Genomic DNA, 27,870 nt, shown 5'->3' on the forward strand with positions numbered 1-27,870 from the left:
TTATACTTATATTATTTAATAATTAAGCATTCATTGAATAATTTAATATGAAATTGCAAATATAACAGCTTGTTGTTGTTTAGTCTCAAAGTCCTGATACGACTCTTCTGTGACGCCATGAACTATGGCCCGTCAGGCTCCTCTGTCCATGGGATTCTCCAGGCAAGAATACTGGAGTGGGTTGCCATTTCCTTCTCCAGATTTTCCCAACCCAGGGGTCTAACCCACATCTCTTGTGACTCCTACATTGGCAGGTGGGTTCTTAACTGCTGAGCAACCAGGGAAGCCCAAATATAACAATATTACATGTTACAATATAATATACATATTATATATTTGTAATGGTCTGTATTATGGATATTAATTTGTACATAATAATAGTGGCCAGAGTGTTAATTCCTTAATTCCTCATCATACATTGCACCCAAAGGATGAGCCCAAGCCACCCGGAGCCAGCCGGTTCCCTTTGTCTGTAACTGATTTATGAAAAGACTGACTCAGTGTTGGCCAGTGACACAGCGAAGGAAGGTCTATGAAGGGCTTCTGGGAAAGCTTCCCTGCTTCCAAAAAGACACAAGAACCCAAGACTGTCACCCATCTGGAATGGCCACAGCCACCTTGTAACCATTTATGGCCCTCCTCATGACGCACCATTTGTATCTTCCCATAAGCAAGGCGCTGCTCTAACTCCTTGAGTTCTCAGGACAGCCCGACAGGCAGATACTATAATTACCCTCACCTTTTAGACCAGCACACAGAAGCCTTGGGAGGTCAACTGGCCCGAGGCTGTCTCAGGGGTGGGTAAGTGGCAAGACTGGAAGCTGAGCCAGGCAGCCAGCTTTGGGGTACTGTCCCTCAGCCAGGAAGCTGCTACACTACTTCCACGGAAGTTGCTATTAACCCCCCCACCCTACCCCACACCGTTATGTGCCCCACCTTCCTTCAAATATATTCTTTGCTGGTGGCCGCCAAGCCTTTCAATTAAAAAAACAGAAAAAAAGCCCTGCAAGAAAACAGACTCTTCTGACATTCCCAACAAAAGATGGCCCCAGTGCAGGACAGAGAATGCAGAAGTAAGGGTAGGAAGATTTCTTTTTCTTTGTTTCCCCTCGGACAGGCTCTGTATTTTAATTTTTTAAATTAGTTTTTATTGGCGTAGAGTTTGTTTACAATGTTATGCTGAGTTTTTACCATACAGCAAAGTGAACCAGTTATATATATATACATATATCCACTTTTTTAAGATTCTATTCCCATGTAGGTCATTGTATTGAGTAGTGTTCCCTGTGCTACACAGCAGGTTATTATCTATTTTATATATAGCAGTGTGTATATGGCAATCCCAGTCTTCCAATTTATCCCTCCCCCAGTCTTTTCTCCTTGGTAACTATAAGATTTCAATACAGGGAGGGCAGATGGGATGATCAGAAAACGGAGACATTCCCTGGTGGCTCAGCTGGTAAAGAATCCGCCTGCCGTGCAGGAGAGCCCGGTTTGATTCCTGGGTTGGGAAGAACACCTGGAGAAGGGATTGGCTACCCTGGAGAAGGGATAGGCCACCTGTTCCAGTATTCCTGGGCTTCCCTGGTAGCTCAGATGGTAAAGAATCTGTCTGCAATGTGGGAGACCTGGATTCGATCCCTGGGTTGGGAAGATCCCCCAGAGGAGGGCATGGCAACTGACTCCAGTATTCCTGCCTGGAGAATCGCCATGGACAGAGGAGCCCCAAGGGTTACAGTCCAGGGGGCTGCAAAGAGTCGGACATGACTGAGCGACTAGGCAGACAGCACACACACAGAGCTGAGACTACACAAGACCGTGGAAGCTGGAGAGGGAGAAGGAGAGAGCAAGAGACCCGAGGGTGGTCAGCAGTCTAATGACAGACCTACCCCTCACCTGGCCCCTCATATATTTGATTTATAGGTTTTGCAATCCAGAGGTATTCTTGCCATTCCCATTTCACAGATGAGCAAAGTGAGGTTTCCATTTGCTGGGAAGGGACAGAGCCTTGCTTCCTAACCGGCCACTGTCCTGAACACCAAGGACCCCAGGAAGTAAGGTGAGAGAGGGAAAAGTCACTCTAGTCCACAACTCTGCTGAGGATCGCAGTCTTCCATCAAAATCGCCAGGGCATCTTTCCCTTTCCCAGGGCACCTCCCAAATTTACAACTCAAAACTTCCAAGGAAAGTTGCAACGTTCATCTGTTTTAAGTTGCTTAGAGTCGCTACCAAAAGGAGTAACTCTTTCCCACCCAACCCCCAGCCACTAAACATTGGAATCAACCTAATGTCTTCATGCTGTCTTAAAAGAAAAATGGTTGAGCAGATTTTTTTCTTTAACTTTTCCAAAAAATAAAAGCAAACTATTTTCAGCTTCAACCCAGTGGTAGGAAAAACAAATGATTCCCTCTCCTCTCTTTCCCCACCCTCTTACCAGGATTCACGAGTGAATGAAAACCAGAAAGGGGAGAAAAGAATTACACTTAAAATGGCTGACAATTTCAGCCCTCAAATATTCAAGTTCTGCATCTTATAAAATTGTGAAATGTGTGTGCTCAGTCGTGTCTGACTCTTTGTGACTCTGTGGACTGGAGACCACCAGGCTCCTCTGTCCATGGGACTCTCCAGGCAAGAATACTGGAATGTGTTGCAATTTCCTCCTCCAAGGAATCTTCCCTACCCAGGGAAAAACCCACATCTCTTGCATTGGCGGGCGGATTCAATCAGGTATTTTCCTACCAAAATCTTGGGATCCTCTGAGAAGGGACATACCTGTGAGCAAGAACAGTGGGATTGAAGTCAAGTCGAACTTGGACATGGGCAATGCCCCTCAGCCTCAGTTTCCTTATTTGCAGGTAATTCTCAAAGGATTTCTGGGAGAATTAAAAGAACCAGTGAGTGGAAACCCACTGACACATATTCAAGAAGGCATATGCAGGAAAAGATGCTTAATGCTTTCCTACATGAAAATAGAAAAAAAAAAGTCATAAACATGCAGGAATGTGGTGTTGAATGAATTTTTACTGATGAGCAAGATAGATGAAGCAGGGGGACGTCTTTAGCGGTCTAGTGGTTAAAAATCTGCCTGGCAATGCAGGGGACGCAGGTTCAAATCCTAGTCAGGGAACTATTAAGATTCCCCTATGCTTCGGGGCAATGAAGCCTGCATGCAGCAACTACTGAGCCTGCACAATGGAACCAGAGAGTCCATATGCCGCAACGAAAAATCCTGCATGACACAACTAAGACCCAACATGGCCAAATAAATAAATAAATTAAATAAAAACAGAAAACGAAAGATGAGGCAGGGAAGATCTGAGTCATCCATTGAGAAGTTCTTGATGGGAAGGAAAGAAGTGAAACTTGAGGGAATATTGTTGGCAGGGGAGACTGTGAGTATCATCTCTAACCCTAAAAATAGGGGAGAGGGGAGGAGAGGGTGAGATGTATGGAGAGAGTAACATGGAAACTTACATTACCAAGTGTCAATAGACAGCCAACGGGAACTTGCTGTATGGATCAGGAAATTCAAACAGGGGCTCTGTATCGACCTAGAAGGGTGGGATGGGGAGGAAGATGGGAGGGAGGTTCAAGAGGGAGGGGAGACATGCATACCTATGGCTGATTCATGTTGAGGTTTGACAGAAAACAACAAAATTCTGTAAAGCAATTATCCTTCAATTAAAAAATAAATTAACTTTTAAAAAAAAATTAGGAAACCTCAGATTATTGAAAAGAAACGACAGCCAGAAAACCCTTTCTCAGATCTCAGGAACCCTGATGCTTTCCTGGAAATGGGGGGCGGGGGGAGAGGTGCCAGGTGAACTATTCTGAATTTCTTTGCTGTGTCCACTTCTCCACATGCCATTTGACTCCAAACTCTTATAAAATCAGAAATATCAACTCCATCAGGACTTGCAAAGCCACATAAAGAAGACTCTGCCACTCAGGGAGGCAAACGGCTTTGAAGAGAAACCCCGCAGGGACACCATGTTCATCTCCCATCGATTGTCACTTATCTCTGCCCAGGGTCAGCGCTTTGCCTGCAGTTGTACCCTTTCCATTTAGAGATGTTTGGAAAAGGTGCCGTTGAAAGGACAGCCTCACGCTGGGCTCCTTTAACCATTCCCTACAGGAAATGATGGAAATTCCTGGCATTCTTATCAGGGAAAGGGGTGAACTCTGCTGGTCTGTGCTGAGAGGAATGCTAGATCCCTTCTTTTTACTGGAGGTTGAGGACTTCAAAGCAGCGCCTTCTTCAGATTGAAAGATGCAGCCAGGCTTCTGGGAAGACTCCCGGGAGGGCAGAGACAGGCAGCCTGGTCCCCGAGCCCAAGCGACCAGAAGTGGAGGCAGCCAAGTGTTTATCTTAAGCTGCTTCCCTGAGATAATTCAGCATCTTCTTGGTAAACTCTTGCAACCATCTTTTCTCCACCAAAAGCAGAAATTCGCCATGTGCTTTAGACAGCACCTTTCTTTCTGGCTAGCTGGCTAAGTATATCTGTGCTGCTATTTTTCAGAAGACCAAAGTGGTCCTCTGTCCTTTTAGACATTCAATGCCTCAAGCTCTTTTGTGAAGACACAGCTCCATGATTTAACAAGAGTCCCTGATTGGAAGTTTCATGTGTTATCTTGTTGAAGGATGGGTTGGGGTGGGGTGATGATGAAAAAAAGGAGCAGAGTAGGGGAAGCGTTCTGGGGCATGCATGCGTGCCAAGTCCCTTCAGTTGTGTCCATCTCTTTGCAACCCCATGGACTACGGCCCGCTGGGCTCCTCTGTCCATGGGATTCTCCAGGCCAGAGTATTGGAGTGGGTTGCCATTTCCTTGGGCCTGGATTCTTCTATTTTACACAGATCTCTCAGGCTGCTATCACAAGCCCTGCCCTGTGCAGATTAAACTGTTAAAAAATATTCTTGCTCATCCAAAATTATTATCCTAGGAAAGAATGGAAAAGAGGAAGACCAGGCTGTGTGAAACTACAGATAGAGGGAGGCCTGTGAAGTTGCAGGTAAACAAAACTCATTTTCTTCTTGAAAAAATCCAAGAACAGAGTTGGTAAATATACTTAGGAAAGGCAACTGGTACCCTTTTTGTTTGGGGGGGTTTTGTTTGTCTTTATTTATTCGGCTGCGCTGCATGTGAACTCTGAGTTACAACATATGGGATCTAGTTCCCTGACCAGGGATCGAACCTGGGGCCCCTGCATTGGGAGTACAGAGTCTTAGCCACTGGGCCACCAGGGAACTCATTTTGGACTGTTACCCCTCTGTAATTTTTCAGTAGTTCTCCGCAAATTTTTCCACTTAGATTTTACAAAAGACTTGAGTTCCTCTCCATAGCATATGCTTCCTTGTACTTCTTGCTATTTCCCAGTTTGCCATTTTTGCAATCTTTTTCTCTCACAGCTATTAATGCTCCCTATAACTGAGCCCCAAGGAAGCATCCTGGTCAAAGCCTTGTTTGTCAAACACAAACAACAAATATTTCCAGCTGTCCCCAGATGCTCACAGTCAACCCTTAAATCTACCCATGACATTCAAGGCAGAAGGAACCACGCAGCTCCGACTTCTCTATCAGTATAACTTCTGAAACCTTATGATTACACCAGGTCCTATTCCAGAGATGACACGAGAAAACCCGATGCAACCAACGGAACAAAGTCAGACTTGGTGCCCCACTTATGCCCAGCACAGAAAAGGGGAAAAAGTGAAAGTGTTAGTTGCTCCGTCGTGTCTGACTCTTGGCGAGTCCGTGGACTGTAGACCACCAGGTTCCTCTGTCCGTGGGATTCTCCGGGCAAGAATACTGGAGTGGGTTGCCATTCCCTTCTCCAGGGGATCTTCCCAACCCAGGGATCAAACCCAGGTCTCCTTCATTGCAGGTGGATTCTCTGTCATCTGAGTCACCAGAAGGAGGCCCAGGACATGCAGTGTGGAAGGCACTCATCACTAGGTCCCACACTGCCCACCAGAGTACTGGAGCATAGAGTGGTGTCCCCAAGTTTTCTCTCTCCCAGTTTTTAGCAGGAAAGTTGGGGGGGGCGGTGGCGCACAGGTAGGGAGGGTGTGATGGAGCCAGGTGGACATCAGAAGTTTCCAGGGGCCTACTAAACCCTAGTACCATATTCAAGCAGCAGGACAAAAAGGTTCAAGAACGAACCTGACAACAGGGGAACATTCAACATTTACAAGTCCTCACAGAGTGCCAGGCACTGTGCCAACCCAGGAGCATAGATTAAAAAAGTTTTTTTTGCTGTATAGTTGCTTCACAATGTTCACAATGTTGTGTTAATTTCTGCTGTACAACAACTGTCAGTTATATGTGTATATGTGTGTGTGTGTGTGTGTATCCCCTCTTTTTTAGAAATCCTCAAATTTCCTTCCCATTTAGGTCACCACAGATTCCTGGGTAGAGTTCCCTGTGTCATGCAGCAGGTTCTCATTAGTTATCTTATACATGAACTCAGTTGCTCAGTCGTGTCTGACTCTCTGCAGCCCCATGGACTGTAGCCTGTCAGGCTCCTGTCCATGGAATTTTCCAGGCAAGAATATTAGAGTGGGTTGCCATTTCCTCCTCCAGGGAATCTTCCCACCTCAGGGATCAAACCCACATCACCTGCGTCTCCGGCACTGGCAGGCAGTTTCTTTATCACTAGCGCCACCTAGGAAGCCCATTTTAAACAAAGTAATGTATGTATGGAGAAGGCAATGGCACCCCACTCCAGTACTCTTGCCTGGAGAATCCCATGGACGGAGAAGCCTGGTAGGCTGCAGTCCATGGGGTTGCAAAGAGTCAGATATGACTGAGCGACTTCACTTTCACTTTTCACTTTCACACATTGGAGAAGGAAATGGCAGCCCACTCCAGTGTTCTTGCCTGGAGAATCCCAGGGAGGGGGGAGCCTGGTGGGCTGCCGTCCATGGGGTCGCACAGAGTCAGACATGACTGAAGCGACTTAGCAGCAGCAGCAGCAGCAACATATGTATGTCAGTCCTAATCTCCCAATCCATCCCACATCCCCCACTTCCCCTTGGTATCCATAAATGTTCTCTACATCTGTGTCTCTATTTCTGCTTTGCAAATAAGCTCATCTGTACGATTTTTCTAGATTCCACATATAAGCAGTATCATACAATATGTTTTTCTCTTTTGAAAACTTCAAAAGAGAAGTTTTTTCACTTTGTATGACAGTCCATATGACAGTCTTTAGGTCTATATGACAGTCTCTAGTCTATCCACATCTCTGCAAATGGCACAATTTCATTCCTTCTTATGGCTAAGTACTATTCCATTGTATTCAGAGGCATATTTAACTCCACAACAGCCCAATGGAGTTGGCCTGTGATAACCCAGACCTAACAGGTGATGAACCAGACTTTATAGCTTTGGACAAGCATCTGCCCAAGGTCACACAGTTGGTGAGTATTGAAACGCAGATCCAGAACCACCCACCTGGTTCCAGCATCCACACACCCAACCACTGCACCCTGCTGCCTCCAGATGAGGACAAACAGCCATCAAATGGGAAAGATGATGCCTGGCCTGTTAGCCTTAGGGTGTCCCGGTGAAGGAAAACCACATCAGTACTTCCTTGGAAAAGATGAAAGTGATACACAAATGTGAGCTGGATTTGTTACAATCATTTCTAAAGTGGGTTAAAGCAGGATCAGGAACTCACCCCTCTTCCCACATGTCTCTCTATGGAACTGGGACTCATTTATTCCTTGGAGCTGAAATGACATTCTTCTTCCCTCCTACTCTATCATGGGGGGAAAAAAACCCTCTATTAATGGGAAAAAAAACTTTTTAACTTGAATGCACTCGTGTTAATCACATGACTAATCAGAAGGTTTCAGAAGCTATTTTTGGAGCAACTTACTGAAAATTCCAAATTTTATGAATTCATATTTGTCCTGTAGAGTAGGAGCAAATTCTCTTTCCCTTTCTGAGAACTATGCTAATTAAAGATCCTAGAGCCACGTGTGATATTTTTGAAGAAAACAGTAACTGGGAAATAAGTAGAAAGATATCATTGTAATATACATCATATTCTAGCCATAGAAAATAAAACCTGATATAGTGGTACCTCATGTTCCAGAGAATGAACCCTGCCAAGCTGTAACTATAGTTACATCCCAAATTAATTAACTCTGCACACTGAAGCCAAGAAACACTGCCCCACAGAATCCGATGAAAATTTGAAAATGCTCACTTCATTAACCTTTCAAAGCTTCCCCTCATCAGAGCTTTCATCAGAGGAGCAGATAAGTGGCAAACCCATCAAACTTAAATCAATCTCTTCTCTAGACACCTGCCCAGAACTTTGGGGAAGGGGCTAATAAAGCAGGACATGAAGACATATGGAAGAAAAACAGAAGCCTTGGTTGAAACCAAAATGTGACAATGAATCCCTGAATAGACAAGGGATGACCATTCCAAAATAATACCATCACATATGAGATTATTGGAGATGATCACCCATTTTGCTATTATAATTCTGTACTGAATTTGAAAAAGTACAATATTATTACGTAAACAAGCCTTGACTTTATGTAGCAAATGTTTCTGAATAAATATACATAAATAATTTTGGAAGCAAGCTACCAGATAACAATTTGCTAAAATAGTAGCCCCTACGTCCTGCAAATAATTAATCCCTGGTTCATCTACAGTCTAAATTCAGGTTTTAACCACTGTATTTGCACAAACAAGACTTACCTAAAATTAGACCATGTTTGTTAGTGGTTTAGTCATGTCCGACTCTTTGTGACCCCATGGACTGTAGCTCTCCAGGCTCCTCTTTCCATGGAATTCTCCAGGCAAGAAAACTGGAGTGGGTTGCATTTCCTTCTCCAAAGTTAGACAATAACTAACCCCTATGCACAGAGTCAAACACAACTAAAGCATACATGCATGCTTAGGTTATCAGTCTCTTTTGCAAAAATAAAAGCCAGTGATACTACTACCGTTCTCATCTTCACATCTCTTTTCAGGAATAAGATTTCAGACCTGTCACATTTCCATATTATGCAGTGTGTGCTTAGTCGCTCAGTGATGTCCAACTCTTTGTGACCCCATGGACTGTAGCCCATCAGGCTCCTCTGGCCATGGGATTCTCCAGGCAAGAATACTGGAGTGGGTTGCCATTTCCTTTTCCAGGGGACCTTCTCAACCCAGGGATTGAACCCAGGTCTCCCACATTGCAGGCGGATTTTTTTTTACCATCTGAGCCACCAGGGAAGCCCATATTCTGCAGCAGCTGGATTAAAATGTCCAGAAAGCGATAACAGCTCCAAATCCCAGGCAAGTGGTACCACCATCTTTGTTTACATAGCACTGCATGTTCAAAGCACTTGTCCATCTAGTACCCTTCTCAGTCGCACCAAAGCTTTGTGAGCTGGACTTACCACCATAGCAGGTGTCACTCTGCCCAGCAGGCAGATGCGGCATCTGAGACCCACAGAGTGTTAAGTGTCTGGTCCCAGGTCACAACAGTAAGTGGGGGAAGGGCTGACAGGACTGCCTAGTCTCTGGATGCCTCCCACTCACCATCTTTCACCAACTTTGTCTTCCTTTCATGGTTAAAATTGAATCATACCTGAAGGAATGGGTTCTTGGGTTCTGCTGCTTTCAATGACCAGCCACAGCCTCTTAGGAACTAAAAACCCATTTCCATGCATGCTGAGCTGCTCAATTGTGTCCAACTCTTTGTCCAACAACTACCCCAGACTGTAGTCTGCCAGGCTCCTCTGTCCTCTGGATTTTTTCAGGCAAGCATACTAAAGTGGGTTGCCATTGCCTCCTCCAGGGGATCTTCCTGACCCCGGGATGGAACCCACCTCTCCTGCATTAGCAGGCCAGCTCTTTACCACTGAGCCACCTAGGAAGCTCAAAAACCCATTTACCTTCTCTAAAACCAGGTCCAGAGTTTCAGGCACTGTGAAAGTGATAAGGCCTCCCTGGTGGGGCCAGATTGGGTATTTAGCTCACTCCAGGGTACCAGAACAGCAGGGATGCTTCCAGGACACAGGAGTTGAGAGGTCAATCTCAACCTCACTGTTGGACTTTCCTCAAAACTACGCTATCCCGAGAGTTCAAAGACCCAGCATCCAACCCAGCTCCAGTTAACCTGCCTGAGCAAGGACTTAATCTACCTGGGCCTCACCTTCCTTATCTGTAAAATTAAAGGCCAATACAGATCACTGCAAAATCTCTTCCAAATTCTACTTGACCCCAATGCTGGCTATCCAGCACTGTGCCTAACAATTGAACCCAAGAATTGTCAAACTCTGTATGTCTCTCTCACAGTCCATTCCAAAGTTTCCCGTTTTCCTTCCATCCCTCTGTTCTTCTACTAGTTCTGTGTAGTATCCGTCTCTCCATGTCTCCCTCGTTCTCCAGTATTTGTACGTTGTTATCACGTCTCCCCTCTGATTATCAGTTTGCAGTTTCCACACATCACTTAACCACCGTAAATTAAATCCCTTCAGCCACTTACTACGCTTTTGTGTCATCCATCAAACCCCTGCTCATCTAGCTACTTACAGAGTCACTAAATTTTAAATAAAATGTCTCTTCAGGTTGCTCTTTTCTCTTGGCTCTTCATGTTTCTACTGATTTCCACAATGGAGATCTGCAATCTACTGATTTCTAAAATATACAAGCATGTCAATATTTATTCTGCCTTATTTTTAAAAGTTTGATTTTCCTCCTTCTTTCTACCTTTTAATTTTTGTTTTGCTTTTCCTCTCCTTTATCACGTCTTGTTTCCTCTTCACTCCTATGATGGCCTTCAATGAACCCGCGATGGGAAAGCAGCCCAACACATGGTATTAATCCTGAAACATGTAATTGTGCAGATAAAGAACAGCAGTGGGGGGAAGGGGAGGGCATGGTGGGCAGAGCCTCTCTGCCAGCACATGAATTGAGGGGCCGTGGGCTCCATGCCACTGCATTCCCACATTAAACCCTATTTTATTCCCAGAAAGAAATACATAAGCACATATCCAGAAGGAAAAATGCTAAAGTGATGAGAGAGCCAGAGCAGCTGGGGGATGTTAACTTTAATCAAAGTCCGGCCAGGAATTTTTTTTTTAAGCAACAGGAAGTAGATTTATTCTCTTTCATATTCTCTCTCTTTCTCTCTCTCACACACAGATTCTCTTCTCATTCCTTTTTACTCTACCCTTCTTCATTTCCTCCAATCAAGGCATAGAAACACGCTGGACAGAAAAACCTCAGTTCCTTTGAACTGTCTTTGGAACTTCTGTCATGTTTTCATTGGCAGTTCGATGCCAAACTGCAGAACCCGGGAAGCGTGGTCAAAGACAGAAGACCATCCGTGAACAGCAGCCGAGGAACACAGGAGCTAGCATGTGTTTCCTGTGGCTGCCGTGACAGATCACCGCAAACCTGGTGGCTTAAAACAACACTGATGTCTTCTCTTCTAGTTTGAGAGGCCAGAAGTCTCAAATGAGCTTCAGTCAGCCAAAGTCAAGATGTTGGCGGGGCTGCACTCCCACCAAAGTTCTCGAAACAGAAAATCTATTTCCTTGCCTTTTTTAGCATCTAGTGGCCACCTGCATCCCTTGGCTTGTGGCCCCTTCATCCATCTGCAGTGCTCATCACACCACTCTCTGTTCCCATCATCCCATCTTCTCTCCACAGTCAAATCTTCCTCTCCCTCCCTTTTACAAGGTTACCTATGACTACATTTAGAGCCCACCCAGATAATACAAAATAACATCCCCTTCTCAATCTCTTGACTTAATCACATCTGCAAAATGCTTTCTGCCACAGAAGGCAACATTCAAGTTCCAGGAATTAGAATGAGGGTATTTTTGTTCAGCCTACCACGGAGCACTGGTGTCTAGATGGGTTCCTGGAAAAATTCTTCCTCTCACTTCTCCCTTAACAATGACTAAGTTAAGAGCATGGGCCTTGAGGAAAAAGGGAAAAGATGTCTCCTAAATCTCAAAATAGAGAAATGCCTGTCTTGTCACAGATTGACCTTCCCCACCATGTTGTGCCTGGTAGGCCATCTGGTTTGTATTCGGCGAGCCCCCTAAGCATCCCATCCCTTCCCCAACCACGCCTGGGTGCAACTACTGTCCCACGACCCTCCGATTTCGTGACAAATCACCTACTTGTTAATACAGAAACTCAACATGCAACCAGAACTGGGCCTTAGAGCCACACATGTTCTTGTGCATCAAAGGTCCGGCCACAGTCACATTACCATTTCCCAGATGGAGCACAGAGAAGGAACAGAGCTTTGTTGGAACTTACCAAACCGCTTGTAACCGAAGGAATGTACCTCCTCCTCCTCTGCAAAATCGTCTGCGGGGGGAGACCGGGAAGAGAAGACAGAGCGTTAACCCTGGTAAGACCGGAAGTGCTGGACTCAACTCCTTCCGTTTCCACCTGCTCCACCCTCCCCTCGTCTACCCTGCTCCTCACTCCAGGAGCACACCAGGAGAAAGACCAAAGGGTCCCTGCACTGGCTGCTCCCTCAGCCTGGAATGCTCTTCCTCCGGCTCCTTAGGCACCTCCTCCTAATTGAGGTCTCAGCGGAGGTATGGTGCCTGTGAGATGCCTTTCTGGACCACCACTCAGCCATTCTGTGTCAAATCATCCTACTTTAATATTACTCTCCGATGTCATTCTCATTTATGTGTACATGTGTGTTAACACACATCCCACCAGCAGAAATTTTTTTACTGACTTCATGAATGAATTTCATGTATCTAGAATGGTGCCTGTCACAGAAGTGTTAGTCACTCAGTCATGTCCAACTCTTTGCGACCCCTTGGACTGTAGCCCACCAGGCTCCTCTGTCCCTGGAATTCTCCAGATGAGAATACTGCAGTGGGTTGCCACTCCCTTCTCTAGGGGATCTTCCCGACCCAATGATCGAACTAAGGTCTCCCACATTGCAGGCAGATTCCTTACCATTTGAGCTACCCGGAAAAACCCTGTCACAGCACAGGCTGAATAGATTTTGGTGAATAAATGACTGAATAATCAACTGACAAAAGGGTCAAGTTATCATCATATAACTGAGCCTAGGGCCTTCCTCCGCAGATGCCAGGCTGTTGGGTCACCTCTTCTACCAACTGTGGCATCTCAGGAGCCCAGCATAACTCCTGCAAGGATAGCCAAATCTTTCCCCACTCTCCTTCCAATGGATAACTGGGACTGATGTATGGTTTTGCAGTAAATGGATTTCCTTGCTGTGGGGATTCCTAAAGGTGGGGCCACTGTGGAAACAAGGGTGATATTATATCAGCCACGCTTTCTACCAGAGGCCTAAATACTCCTCCTCAGGTGGTCATGATGCAATTCCTTATCACACTGATAATGAACTTCTCATTTCACACTTCTGTCAGGTATGGGTGTACCTGATTACAGGATACTTAAAAAAAAACTCCAATTTTTTAAAATTTTTTTATTGAAGGATAATTGCTTCACAGAACTTTGTTGTTTTTTGTCAAACCTCAACATGAATCAGCCACAGGAATACACATATCCCCGCCCTCCTGAACCTCCCTCCCACCTCCCTCCCCATCCCACTCCTCTAGGTTGATACAGAGCCCCTGTTTGAGTTTCCTGAGCCAGACAGCAAATTCCCATCGCTGAGCTACTTTACATATGGTAATGTAAGTTTCCATGTTACTCTTTCCATACATCTCACCCTCTCCTGCCCTCTTCCCAAGTCCATAAGTCCATTCTCTATTTCTGTTTCTCAACTGCTGCCCTATGAATAAATTATTCAGTACCATTTTTCTAGATTCCGTATACATGCATTAGAATACGATATTTATCTTTCTCTTTCTGACTCACTTCACTCTGTATAATAGGTTCTAGGTCCACCCACCTCATCAGAACTGACTCAAATGCGTTCCTTTTTATGGCTGAGTAATATTCCATTGTATATATGTACCACAGCTTCTTTATCCATTCATCTGTCAATGGACATCTAGGTTGCTTCCATGTTCTAGCTATTGTCAATAGTGCTGCAATGAACAATAGGATAAAAATACTCCAATTTTTTAAAGTCTTTATTGAACTTGCCATGATACTGCTTCTATTTTATGTTTTGGTATTTTGGTCCCAAGACATGTGGGATCTTAACTCCCCAATCAGGGATCAAACCCACATCCCCTGCAAAGGAAGGTGAAGTCTTAATCATGGGACCACGAGGAAAGTCACTAAAGGATACTTCTTTTTCTTCTCTTTCTTTTAAAAAAATTTTTTATTTTGTGTTGGGGTATAGCCAATTAACAAACAAAGTTGTGATAGTTTCAAGTGAAAAGGGAAGGGACTCAGCCATATATATACATGTATCCATTCTCTCCCAAACTCCCCTCCCTTCCAGGTTGCCATATAACACTGAGCAGAGCTCCTTGTGCTATAAAGTAGGTCTTTATTGGTTATCCGTTTAGCAGAGTGTACATGTCAATGCCCAGATCCCCTGACTATCCCATCCCCCCATCCTTCCCCATGGTAAACATGTTTGTTCTCTAAGTCTGTGAAACCATTTCGGTTTTGTAAGTTAAGTTCATTTGTATAATTTCTTTTTAAATTCTACACATAAGAGATGACATATGACATTTTCCCTTTTCTGTCTGACTTACTTCACTCAATATGACACTCTCTAGGTACATCTATGTTGTTGCAGATGGCATTATTTCATTCTTTTTAATGGCTGTGTGATATTCCTATATACATATATATATATATATATATACACACCACATCTTCTTTATCCATTCTTCTGTTGGTGGACATTTAGGTTGCTTCCGTGTCTTGGCTATTGTGTAACCAATTATTCTTGAGTTGGTCTCCACCACTGCTCCAGCAATCAGCTTCCCTCCACCCACATACAGTCCAGTTCAAAAGTGCTGACTCAGCACTCACTACGGCCCGGAGACTGCCAGGCAGTGGGGCTGCAGAAATGAGCGAGACGTGGTCCCTTCCCTCAAGAAGCTGATAGGCTTTCAAAGAAAATAGAAACATAGCAGGGAAATAAAGCCCCTGTGATTATCTTTTTCAGCCCACAATGGGACGCAGGACCTAGTTATAACTGAACCTTGAAATGCTGTGGAAAAACCAAGGCGTGTGAGAGATCCCACACAACATGCTGATCATCAGCACACTAGTCTGTCATGAAGTGTTATGAAAACACTGTTATGAAAAATGTAAGAGAAGAACTATTCCTAAGACCATGGAGAAGTCAGAGATCTCTGTGTTTTACCATGTTTCCTTATTTAGTGAACAAGGAAGAGACTTGCTTGGAATCTAGAAATCCTGGGTTTCATAATTCAAGTCATCTTCTTTTGTCAAGGATTAAAGCTTTCATTCTTTCTAGATGGAAGAATGTGCTTACAACCAAAAGAAGAGCACCTTTTTCTCACTGACTTGGTGATTGGTTAGTTCACCAAAGACATATGAAGCCCCTAGCCTGTGCCCACTTTCCTAAGTAATTCTCTCATTGATATCTGTAAGGTCTGATCTGGTTTCTAAAGGGAAACCCTTGGGAGACTTCCCTGGAGGTCCAAAGGTCAAGACTCCACACTTCCAATGCAGGCGGCAGAGGTGCCAACCCTCATCAGGGAACTAAGATCGCACATGCCATGTGGCACAGAAAAAAAAGAGAGCGAGAGAGAAACCATTACCTGCTGCTTCAGCTTAGAAATCCACGCACTTATTCACTCAGTCACTAAATAGGTGCTTATAGACCAGTGGAGCTGATGGGACATTAGTATAGGTAACAACGCCACCCAGGCATCAGTTTCCCCTGCCAGCTCCAGCACCTCTGCTATGGAGCCGTGACCACACAAGAATCCACTCACATGCATAGGTTGTGGGTCAAGGATCCACCAGTGACAACCTCACTGTGGAGACAAAAAAGCAGCTTGTGCTGTGCTTTCAGTAGCAAACAGCTTAAAAATTAGGGTTCTCCCCAAAGCATCTTTTCAGCAGACCTACCATTAGTTTGTTTGTTTGTTTTCTTTTTCCTCTCTGGTCTTTTTCCCATGCAGCATTTTTAGTCTGCCTGACTCCTCTCTCCTTCCTGAAATTTCCCTGGGAACTTCAAATGTCTCAGACTTCTATTATTAAAGCAATTCAGTGCTGCCTCCAAATTAACCTACTACAATCCATTAGCAGTTCAAGGAAACAAAGGCCTTATGGGCGACCCCTAATAGGACTCAAAGAGGATGTCCTGTTGCTCGACTTAACCTGCATCCCAAGAGGATGAGAAACTTTTTTTTTTATTAAAATTTTTAAAAATTTCTTTTAATTTTTAATTGGAGGATAATTGCTTTACAATATCATGTTGGTTTCTGCCATACATCAACATGAATCAGCCATAGGTATACATATGTCCCCTCCCTCCTGAACCTCCTTCCCACCTCCCACCCCATCCCACCCTTGTAAGTTGTCACAGAGCACCAGGTTTGAGCTCCCTGCATCACTCAGCAAATTCCCACTGGTTATCTGTTTTACATATGGCAATGTAAAGGATGAGAAATTCTTATGTGCTCAGTCACTCAGTCGTGTCTGACTCTTTGTGACCCCATGAACTGTAGTCCGCCAAGCTCCTCTGTCCATGGGATTTTCCAGGCAAGAACACTGGAGTGGGTTGCCATTTCCTATTCCAGGGGATCTTCCCACCCCAGAGCTCGAACCCACGTCTCATGTCTCCTGCATTGGCAGGAGGGTTCTTTACCACTAGCGCCACCTGGGAAGTGTCATAGCAGCTACCAAAAGAATATAAATCTCTATCTCATTCAACTCTACAAACAGGTACTAAATCATCTGAGATACTCAGGGTACAAAGTACCTAGAGAACAAATTACTGGGATTATCAGGGAAGGTATCTTGGAGAAGCATCTTAACCTTTCTTAACATTTGTTCTTTGGAGGGAAAAAGAGAGTTTGGGGGAAACACAGTATACCATATCCCTTCTTGAAAATTCATTGTGGTTTTGGAACTATTAGGCTCTGGGACGTGCTAAAAGAGACAGAAATGGTTCAACTTTGTTTCACTCGGTGTATTTTCAAGAGTTGACTTTTCACATCCTTAAAAGCTGGGTTGCATTGGGCAGGTGATGCTTCATAGACATTCCATTAAGGTGGGGATGGTGCAGAGGCCCTGTCCAGAGTCCCCAGCTGTGTCATTAGCAAACAGATGATTTAGGCTGGTGATGGAGTGATTCATTTTGGGAATTGAAAAGAGGAAGAAGCAGGAGCTGCCAGGGCTTGTGGCTGTGTGGATGGCCTACATTGAACTATAAAAGCCATAGAAGAGAGGAGGCAAGGTCAGCTGTCCCTAGTGCCTGAGCATCTGAGAGGGCAAAAGGCTACCACAGGACCCACATAGCTGGCAGATGGGTTTGAGGAAGACAAACAGCCTGATCTCATGTGCAAGGTTATATTTTGTGCTCAAAACCCTTTCCTCACACTCAGTGGACCCAGGCTAAGTGCATCCCAGATTTTCTTTTCTTTTAGAAAAGTCATCTTTATTTATTTATTTATTTAGGCCATGCCTCGCCACATGTGAATTGATGGCTTTCGAATTGTGGTGCCGGGGAAGATTCTTGAGAGTCCCTTGGACTGCAAAGAGATCAAACTAGTCAATCCTAAAGGAAATCAACCCTGAATATTCACTGGAAGGACTGATACCGAAGCTGAAGCTCCAATATTTCGGCCACCTGATGCAAAGAGCCAACACATTGGAAAAGACCCTGATGCTGGGAAAGACTGAAGGCAAAAGGAGAAGGGGGCGGCAGAGGATGAGATGGTTGGATGGCATCACTGACTCAGTGCACATGAATCTGAGCAAACTCAGGAAGATAGCAGAGGACAGGGAAGCCTGGCGGGCTGCAGTCCCTGAGGTCATGAAGAGTCGGACACAACTTAGGGACTGAACAACAACAACAACTGTGGCATGTGAGATCTTAGTTCCCTAACCAGGGATCACACCCTCACCGCCTGCATTGGAAGCTTGGAGTCTTAACCTCTGGATGGCCAGGGAAGCCCCTCAGATTTTCTTTACAGTCTCAGGGGCCTGCAGAGGTGATGGGTTCAAATAAGGATATTGCCTCTCGAGGATCTAGTCACCTTTACAACCTGCCACTTCTCAAAATCTGTCTCTGACATAATCTATGTCATGCAATTGCTACACTCTGACATGAGCAAGGATTTTGTTAAGATTTAAGGCCTCTCAGTTCTGCAATGGCCAGAACTCAATCCCTGCTTCTGACAGCAGTTAGCCTGCAGGGAAGAAGAAACCTTAACATCCTAAATAACAAAATGTGTTTAATTGACGATTTATATCTACAAGCACGTACTTTCTTGGCTGACACGGATGTACTACAGCATTTTTACTGCGATACCTATGGGCCACATGTCTTTTGCTTGTCTATTTCAAAATATGATTTTTATTTACTTTATTTACTTTCCTTGGTAATTGGCACAGATCCACGCTGGCCAGAGGTTTCGTGACAGAGAACACTGAGCAGAATTCTTGCTGACATTCTTTGAGCATCGCTGATTTCAGAGTACCATGAGTTCAAGTGAAGTTTAGTTTAGTTGGCTTGGAGAACTGAGAGTCATACATATTAAGATGTTTCAATCAATCTGTGGACCAAGTTGTGCAATATCCCTGTGGTTAGAATTTACCTCTCCTTGCCCTGCACCCGCTCTGTATCAGTGTGATGGCGATTATCTCCATCTGTCTTACATTCCTGTTCTGGTTCTGACTTCCCGCAGATGGAAAGCCCACTAAAAATGGGACATTTATCATGTTGTACCTGTATCATGTGCTAGCTGCTATCAGCTAGCACATCTGTGGCATATTACAGAAACTCAGATGGCACTAGTGGCAAAGAATTCACTTGCCAATGTAGGAGACATAGGAGACGTAAGAGACACATGTTTGATCCTTGGGTTGGAAAGAGCCCCTGGAGGAGGGCATGGCAACCCACTCCAGTATTCTTGCCTGGAGAATCCCATGGACAGAGGAGCCTGACAGGCTACAGTCAATAGGGTTGCAAAGAGTCAGGCATGACTGTAAGTGACTCAGCACACACAGACACACATCTTATTAATACAAACCCCAAATATCAATCTAGTCCACATTGTGATACAACTATACTGGGATGATGGGAGGCATCAGGAGGTATAGTAGTCAGGCAGAGGTGAAGGGTAGGAGGACTAAATCCTCATCTGCCATAAAGGGAAGTCAAGATATAACACCCCAAACCAAAATAATAGCAATAATAATTAAAATAATAAAAATGACTCTTTGAGACCCCGTGGGCTGCAGCCCGTCAGGCTCCTCTGTCCATGGGATTTCCCAGGCAAGAATACAGGAGTGGGTTGCCATTTCCTTCTCCAGGGGATCTTCCCAACCCAGGGATCATACCCATGTCTCCTGCATTGCAGGAGGATTCTTTACTGCCTGGGAAGCCCGATGACAATGAAGACTGCCATAAACATGTCACTTAAGGACATGGGGCTATAGGAGCTTGTCCACATTAAGAACTGCCAACAACTGTTTCCATCCCTCCATGTACAAGTTCATGTCCACTCTCTTGAATTTGGGAGGACCTTGTGACTCGCTGTGGCCGATGGAATTTTCCAGAAGTAGCAGAGGGTGACCTCGGGGCCTAGGTCTTCTCCAAGACCTCTCTTCTTTAGCTTCTGTTCTCGCCCCCTAGGCAGCTGGCGGCCTTGGGAAATATCCGGGCACCCTGCTGGACCAGAGGTGACCTAGTGAGAGGGGATCCCTGGGGAACGAGAGACTGTGATGGGGAGGGGAGAGCCCAGCCCGCCCTTGGCCCTTCCAGCCTCCCCAGGATGCTCTAGCCCAATCAATACCTCCGGAGGCAGAGACCAGCCTAAATCGCAGAGTCGTGAGCGAATAAACAGCTGTTAATTGAAGTGACAGAGCTTGGGGATTCTGTCTTCTAGGCATCGGTAGAGAACTGAAAGAAAAGCCGATGCCAAAATCAAATGCAAAAAATATTCTCAGGAGGTTGCCTCTGGGGACTGGAAAATGATGAAATGAAGTGGGCTGGGCAGGAAATTGCTGTTTTTCATAATAAATAGGATGTTCTTTGACTTTCTAAACTATGTGCATCTCTAACTTTGATAAACAAAAAAAGAAAGAACAAAAATCAAGCAAACAAAACAAGGAAATGTGTAGGGAAGATAACAGTCAGGTAGACTAAAAAAAAAAAAAAGCCCACCGGTCCAACAGATGCTGACAACCAAAAAAGGTCCCCGGGTCCAAAGAGCCGGCACGCAGAGTTCACCCTGGAGAGACCACACAGAAGATCTGGGCTCGCAGCCTTCATGGCTGCACTGGGTAGCTTCTGGCAAATGCCATGTTGATCAGAACAAGTTCAGGCACTTTGAGGAGCCAGGTTGAAGGACCGTGGACAGAGGCAAGGCTGAATGCAAACTTATCCTCCAAGCTGGGCTCAGCGCTGCCGTTCACCCTGTCCCGTCTCCACCCTGAGACAGGAGCCCCGGCTTCTTTAGTAGCATGATCACCGCTAGAACAGAACAGCGTGGTCCCCCAGGCTCTCAAGATCTTTAACTGCTTCCAAAAAAATTGGCAAGCACCATTCCTGCAAGTTGTTCTTGTGTGTCCCACCACCCACCTATGATGACTGGCCCAGAGGGGGAGGAGGGGAGAAGGGCACCCCTGGGGCCAAATACCCAGTGCCCACCCTGGAGTCCACAGCCACCCTCCACTGGCCACTGCTCTAGGGGAGTGGCTTTCATGCAGGCATTTGTGAGAACCATGGCCTCAATAGCGTGTCACCCGGGTTGCTAAATATTTTGGGTATCCCCTTGGATATTGGCAGGCAGATTCTTTACCGCTGAGCCACCAAGGAAGCCTGTATCACTTGATTAACTTAACATAAATGGTTCATAATTGGTAATTACGCTCCTGCCTGGAATAAGCAGCAAGTCATAATTATATAGTGTTCCAAAATCTAAAATATCTTGAGTTCTCCTTAAGTGCAAGACACCACTCTAAACAACTGAGCTAAACTAACCTATATAATCCTCAAAAAACAGAAAAAAATGGCATCCAATATATGTCATTATTATCCCCCCATTTGACAGATGAGGAAACTGAGGGGCGCAGGAGGTTAATGAGGATGCATGTGGTCACCAGGCCCTCTGGTTTCAGAGCCCGCACTCCTCACCACACTGAAATTGTCGGGTTCCACTCCTGGGAACACTACGCGTAATTACATTTTTTGAGATAGGCATATTTAAAGTATCAATATATATTAATACTTTGGATTATAAATCTAGAATATAAATGTGGATATTTTGCCTTTGAATAATGTCATATATACATATATCAGCTACTTTCCAAACATTTCTATGTCATAACTAAGTGACTTAGGCCTCAAAAGCGCAGATGTTTTCACAAACCAATGACAAGTTAGTTTTTGCACGCAGAATGTCAAATGTCCAACCTCTTATGCATATGACTTCACAAAACAAAGAATTTTCATCCCAAATGACTCAGGAAGCATAAGTCATATTTAATATGTCCAATTCCAATAAATTAATTAATTTTTAATCTTCTCCCATGTTGAAAAACATCTTTCCTTAATAATTTTTAAGAGTATCGATGGACTGTGATAAATTCAAGGGTTAAGAAAGTTCCTGGACTCTCTTTGGAATTTTAATTTGGGATTACTCATTTCTGCTTTCACTGCTATATAATTTCAAAGGTCCCTTAAGCAATCAGCAGGACCTGTTCAGGGTACTATTTTGGTTTGGGCCCTTCAAACATCATTCACTTAAATAGAAATCAAATTACTGCTTGATTGAATAGTTGCCTTCCCCAAGCTTTGGATGGCTGGTGTGATTAGAAACCATGCTATCAGTAGTAAAGAGTGAAGTTTCTATGAGGAATGTCAATACCTTCCTATCCTTTGTTAAGATGTTTATTGTTATTATCATCATCATCATTATTATTGCTGGTCATTGGTGGTTAAGTCTGTTCCTGAAAAGCAATTCTGACAATGCTACACTGTCTGAGGGCAAAGCTGTCAGCAAGACAGCACAGGGGCTGTTAGCAGAGTCAATGACTTCAGCAAGCCATTCACACTCATTCAATCCGTCACAAGAAAACCTCCCAGCAGATAAATTCTACAAAGGGCAGCAACCCTGGAATGTGCCTTATCTCTGCAGGAACTCCAGCCTAGAGAGGTTTCTCCAGTGATTGGCTGAGGAGCACAGCAATTTCTTCAGACCTTTGATGCCCCGTTATTAAGGTCTAAGGCCAGACAGGAGGGGACCTCTTCTATTCTGCTCACTCAGCATCCATGGACTGCGGCACACGGTAGGGACTTAACAAATGTTTTAATAAGTCCCTGGCATTTATCGTCCCACTCACAACCCTGTTCCCTGCCTCCAGGGTATAGACAGGAATTCTAGAATCTGAGAGAGCCTGTGCCTTCAAAATGGCATAAGAACAAAAGACGGAAAGGCAGGACCAGACTGGTTAGAGCTGACTCGCATTAAGGGTAGACGCTTTTCACAGATGATCACCTAAGTGACCTAGAACACTGTCCCCTGACCCCCAACTGCCTGATTCTTTTCACTCTGATTTGCCCCTCAAAAGCAGAAAGGCTACACTCTGCCACCATTCTGGGCTCCTTGTGCGTGCATGCTCAGTTGCTTCAGTTGTGTCCGACTATTTGTGACCCTGTGGACTATAGCCCGCCAGTCTCCTCTGTCCATGGGATTCTCAGGCAAGAAAACTGGAATGGATTGCCACGCCCTTCTCCAGGGGATCTTCCCAACCCAGGCATCGAACCTGCGTCTTTTATATCTTCTGCATTGGCAGACAGGTTCTTTACCACTAGTGCCATCTGGAAAGCCCTCCCAGCACCTAACCACTTTTTCCCTTAGTGGGAAGACATGAATCAGACTTCCTCCTGAGAGATCACTCACATACTGGGTTCACTCGAGGCATAACATTTTTCTATCACTAAATTTTAAATGTCTATTTTCTCATGTGAAAACAAACACTTTGAAGTCCATTTAACTTACTTTAGGCAGCAGCTGCATCAACAGTTTTGAAATAATGCTTCAGTAAAAATAAGCATGAATTCAGAAAGTTAGAATTATGCTGTAGCTTAGAAGTTATCATCTGCCAGCTTTTCTCATTCACACCATTACTGCTGAATGAGCCACATGGTTGGGGTGGGGGTGGGGGTCAGGGGATGGGAACAATCTGGGAAAATTGCATAGGAGACCACTGGGAAGATATATACTTAGCAATAATTAAACCTCAGATTAGGAATGTCAAGCATCTTCAAACTAATGAAAAGTCAAAAGTGTAACTGGGTTGCAAATTTGTCTTCCAGAGGAAAAGAAGCCTCAGTTCCCAGTCAGCGGAAGGAAAAAGGCCTCACTGTTTCCATTTTCCTGCAGAAAACATGATTCTTTCAATGTTAAAAGCAGCCAGAACCTACACGTGTGTTTGCTTATCCCAGTTAAGGACAAGACATCTTAGACACCTGCAAAGCCAAGAGACTGCCGGTCTGAGAAACAGGGAGTAGAAATACACTGCTTACTAGCACCTTTTAAAAGTATCATTGCCAGATAGCATTTCAGAAATGTTTACACACAAAAGCACACACATAAGCAGTTGGACACTATGTTTTAATGGCACTGACCTCCTCCCTGCGTTAAATTAGAACAGTGGTTTGAACCAATGCTGGTGGTTGTTTCAGGCCGTCTCTTAAGTAACAAGTGCTACTGCATTAAAACTCACCAATATTCCCAACTTCCAGAACTAGAAATGTGACTTCTTAATGGCACACCTAACTCTAGAGGAGTCAGATTCCTTCATAAAGAGTGTGAATATTAAAAACCATGAAATTTATGGTGCAGTACAGCTAATTGAAAATGTAATTAGAAATAAATTAAACCAACTTCATGTTTTAATCACTGTGGAACACTTAAAGTATTACAGCAACAGGGCAAGTAATTTTCTTCTGGAAAATGTATAATGATGTCATTATTTTTTTACTTCGGACTCCAGAGAAGGAAGAAATATTAAGAGAGACAGATAGTTGCTAAACGCAACAGATAGGTGGTGCTGTGGCTCACTGAAGCCTTGGAATTAGACTCCAAAGGCCTGGGTTTTTACAAAGGCTATATCCCAAGTTTAAAAATCAGAATTAGAAGTCAAATAAGTGCCTCAAAAAGGCGTCTGACTTGCATAGTAGCTGAATTTTTGCCTTGACAAATAAACTTCTGTAGTTTCTAAGATGTTCACTAATTTTCTATTTGGCTAAAGAATGTTTTGGGTTAACACTTCAATTTTAAGCATTTGCAAGGTCTGTCACAGACTTCTATCACTTAGAGAAATCAAATACTAATGATACATTGGCTTAAACATAATGAGTTCATTGCTTTATGACATAATTACGAACCCAAGGAAAACTGCGTTGGTTACCTATGACAAATTGTCCAAATAATTCTACTTGGTAAAGGCAGCTTTCTTTTTTGGCTAAAAACACACTCTGCTTGGCTTCAGGCTTGTGTCTGATTTCTTGGCTCCATCCATTCCTGGCTGCTGCACCAGCTTCGAGTTCCTTGGCTACTTAATCATCTGAGAATCACTTTTCTTCCAGTCCAGGGGTTCTATCTGGTGTCCTAGGTCTCTCCAAGACTCAAAGGGAACCTGGCAAAGCTTGTCTTTAGATGCCTACTACCCTCCTTGTTGCTGGTTTCTATTTCTTCTGGACTGTTTCCATATCTATGGTGTAGGAGTTAAAACGCCTACGTTATAGGGTGTTTGAGAGGGTTCCCTGATAAAGTGCTTGTAGAGGGTGGAGCATACTGGTGCACTTAGTAGGTACTGAAAAAACATTACAGTCTGCTCCCTTCCCCCCTCATACACCAGACAAACACAAATCCTATGGCAATTGTTGGTAAGCAAGCCTCTCACAGAACATTTCATTTTAAAAGAGGCCTTCAAAGTGACTAGCCTCCCCAGGAATTCAGCTCCTCAGTCCCCTTCACCTATTGGGACAGAAGGTAAGTGGGGTGTTGAGGCAGTGCTCAGACCACAGAGGATAAGCAATGAGCCTTCTCCCAGCAGTGTGCTAGCTGGTCTAGAATGTAGTGTAAATTATATATATATATTTCCCTGGTGACTGATTGTAAAGAATCAGCCTATAACAGAGGAGACTCACTCAGTTCGATCCCTGGGACGGGAAGATTCCCTGGAGAAGGGAATGGTTCCTCACTCCAGTACTTTTGCCTGGAGAATCCGATGGGCAGAGAAGCCTGGTGGGCCACAGTCCATGAGGTTGCAAAGAGTTGGACACAACAACTGAAGTGACTTAGCACACAGCATATATACATATAACCTGTAGGTATGTATTCCATTACAGATTTGAATTAACATTGAAAACAATACCCAAACTGCAGTAACAGTCATCGACCCAGTCAAAAGCATAAGGAGATTTTCAGGGTTTAGGAAGCCACATGGGAGCTGATGAAATGAGGAGCTGGCTTATCTTTCCAAAAGTTCAAAACCTCCTAGCCTCAGTGACCAGCAATGAGAAGATTAACTTCTGGCTAAAATGACGGGGACTGAGCGCCAGAGCAAAGTTTAGCCGCGTGAACGCTTGCCATTCTGGGAAGATCCCGTAATCAGTGCTGGCTAAGGAAAGTGCCCCTTTGCTAGAATGTAAATGAGAGAAGAGAAACTGAGATGGAGAGAGAGGGAACGCACACACACGCTGCGTTTTGAAATCCTGTCTTTTGTGTCTCTTGCGTTGTATCCTGTCTTTTGTGTCTCTGGCCCGGGGGGCGGGACCCTTTCCACCTGGCGTTTTGTCCCCTTCCTTCCCAGGGTCTCCAGAGAAGGACACAGAACTCCCCTGGAAGGAGAGCTAATTGGTAGGACATTATCGCTCCAAACTGTTCAGCGTGATCTGCCTTGCAGAGAGAAACCTAGAGCCAAAAGTTACTTTCCAAGTCTGTGGGGCTCCCGAGGCGCGCGCCTGGATCAGCAACGCTTGCAAGTCAAAGTGGTCGCCTCGCGCGTACTCGGACTGCTGGAAGCTCGGTCCTAGCGGTTAGATGGCATCTCGAACCGAGCCCCCTCACTCGGGTCCGGCCCGTGCGGGGACCGAGACGTGTTATCCTAGCACAAAGCCAGGATTCCAGTCTTGTGTAAACACCACGCCGGCCCATCTCCAAACGATTCCCTCAGATACCTCCTATGTGATTATCTCACATACAGAGAGATTCTGTTGACAGATCTTCGTTTTCTACTCAACAGACGGCTTCCCTGCGAAGCGCTTCTCCTCGCGATTCCGCTAAAAGGTGCGATAGCATCTGGCACTTCCCTAAACCCGCCCAGGGGACACCGCCCGGGGGACTGTGTCGCCCCTGTACACACGTGGGCACAGCTCCGCAGGCGGGCACATGGAAGGGACGCGAAACCCAGGGCGGTGATTTTCCAGCCAGTGGGGCTGATGGAGAAAGATGCCAAACGCACTTCCCGAGCCAACTGAACTCCGCGGGCACCTAATCATTGCCAGATGTGGGGAGGGCGCACCGAGAACATCCCCGAGTCCGGGAGAAAACACCCGTCGACTTCTCAGACGGGGAAGAGGCAACGGCGGGGAGGGAGAGGGACCTTGGAGAGAGTGGGGCGTGCGCCAGGGCGCAGAACGAACTAGGGGGGCCGAGGGTGGGGAGTGATGATGCCTCCACTCTCCTGGGAGCATTTTTTCAATTAAAAAGTTGGGAACTGGAATCCGTAAACAACGACTTGGGGCTTCAAACTACTTTGTTGAGACCCGGTGGGGAGGGCAGTACTTGCCGGCTTCAAATGACCACCCCCGAGATCTCCGGCGGTATCCGACTCCCGAGCCCCGGGAGCGACCCCCAGGTTGCGCGCACCAAACCCAGTACCAGGTCTCTCTCGGGTCTCCGCGCAGAGAAACTCTGCATCTCGCCCCCTCCCGCGCGCCCCGAAGCCCGCCCTACCTTTCATGGTGACCGAGGAGACGCACCGCCAGCCGGTGAGCTCCGCGCCGCCGAGGAAGTCCACGCTGAGCAGCGGGTCAGTGCGCGCCCATGGCAGCCGCGCCGCGCGTCGGCCGTCTGCGCTCCAGCCCTGCCTCCCCGCTCGGCGCTCTGAGCCGCGGGGCCGCCTCGCGCGCCGCTCACCCCGGGCGGGAGGCGCCGCCGCCGCCAGCGCCCCTCCCCCTGGCCCGGCCGCCGGGGCGCGCGGGCCGCCGCGCCCACGCCCCCCTTGCGCCTTCCCGCGCCCGCCCCGCCCGCGGGCCGGCCCCAGTCCCGGGCCAGGCCGCTTCCCCGCCCGCGCTCCCCGTGTTCCCTCTTTTTCGCGTTGGCTTGGAAGCGGGACGAAGACCGAGGAAAGCGGCTCCCGGGGTGATCAAGTGCTCAGCCTCGGGGTGCAGAGAACGTGCTGCCGCTGGGCTGGTTTTTAAACCTCAGGCTCCCCAGAGTGTGGGGCGAGCGGTCTGAGAGCAGCGGCGTCACGGGGACGGCGTGGCTTGCTTGTCCCTTCCCCAAAGGGCTCTGGGCGCGGAGCGTTAGAGGATCGGACAGGGGGCGAGAACGCCCCGGAGGCCCAAAGTTTCTAAGTCCGCTCATTGATTCCCCGAAGGGGCCCAAGGGTCGGTGCTCACTGTCACCTGGGGAGAACTGACGCTAAGTTCGAAGTCACCATTAGATGCTCTCTCTGCAGAGCTCGGAGCAGGATTACAACTCTTAGACCTTCAAGAAGAGAGAGACTGAAAAACCCACCACACTCCCCGTGGTTGGAG

General features: G+C 45.8%; 1 protein-coding gene and 1 non-coding gene across 2 annotated transcripts in view; both read right to left on the reverse strand.

Annotated features, from left to right (window-relative positions):
• Positions 1–27,219, reverse strand: part of COLEC12 (collectin subfamily member 12) — a 179,948-nt gene extending 152,729 nt beyond the window's left edge. Inside the window, exons 1-2 of the mRNA XM_043443901.1 lie at positions 27,065–27,219; positions 12,291–12,341 (exon numbers count right to left, since the gene is read on the reverse strand). Coding sequence (XP_043299836.1) covers positions 12,291–12,341; positions 27,065–27,071 — 58 coding nt within the window. The 5' untranslated portion in view covers positions 27,072–27,219. The remainder of the gene's footprint in view (positions 1–12,290; positions 12,342–27,064) is intronic.
• TRNAG-CCC lies at positions 5,173–5,245 on the reverse strand. The gene has a single exon. It is a non-coding gene; the product is annotated as a tRNA-Gly (tRNA).
• Positions 27,220–27,870: the final 651 nt, after the last annotated feature.

This window comes from Cervus canadensis, chromosome 23 (assembly GCF_019320065.1).
Source record: "Cervus canadensis isolate Bull #8, Minnesota chromosome 23, ASM1932006v1, whole genome shotgun sequence".
In the NCBI taxonomy this organism is placed as follows: domain Eukaryota; kingdom Metazoa; phylum Chordata; class Mammalia; order Artiodactyla; family Cervidae; genus Cervus; species Cervus canadensis.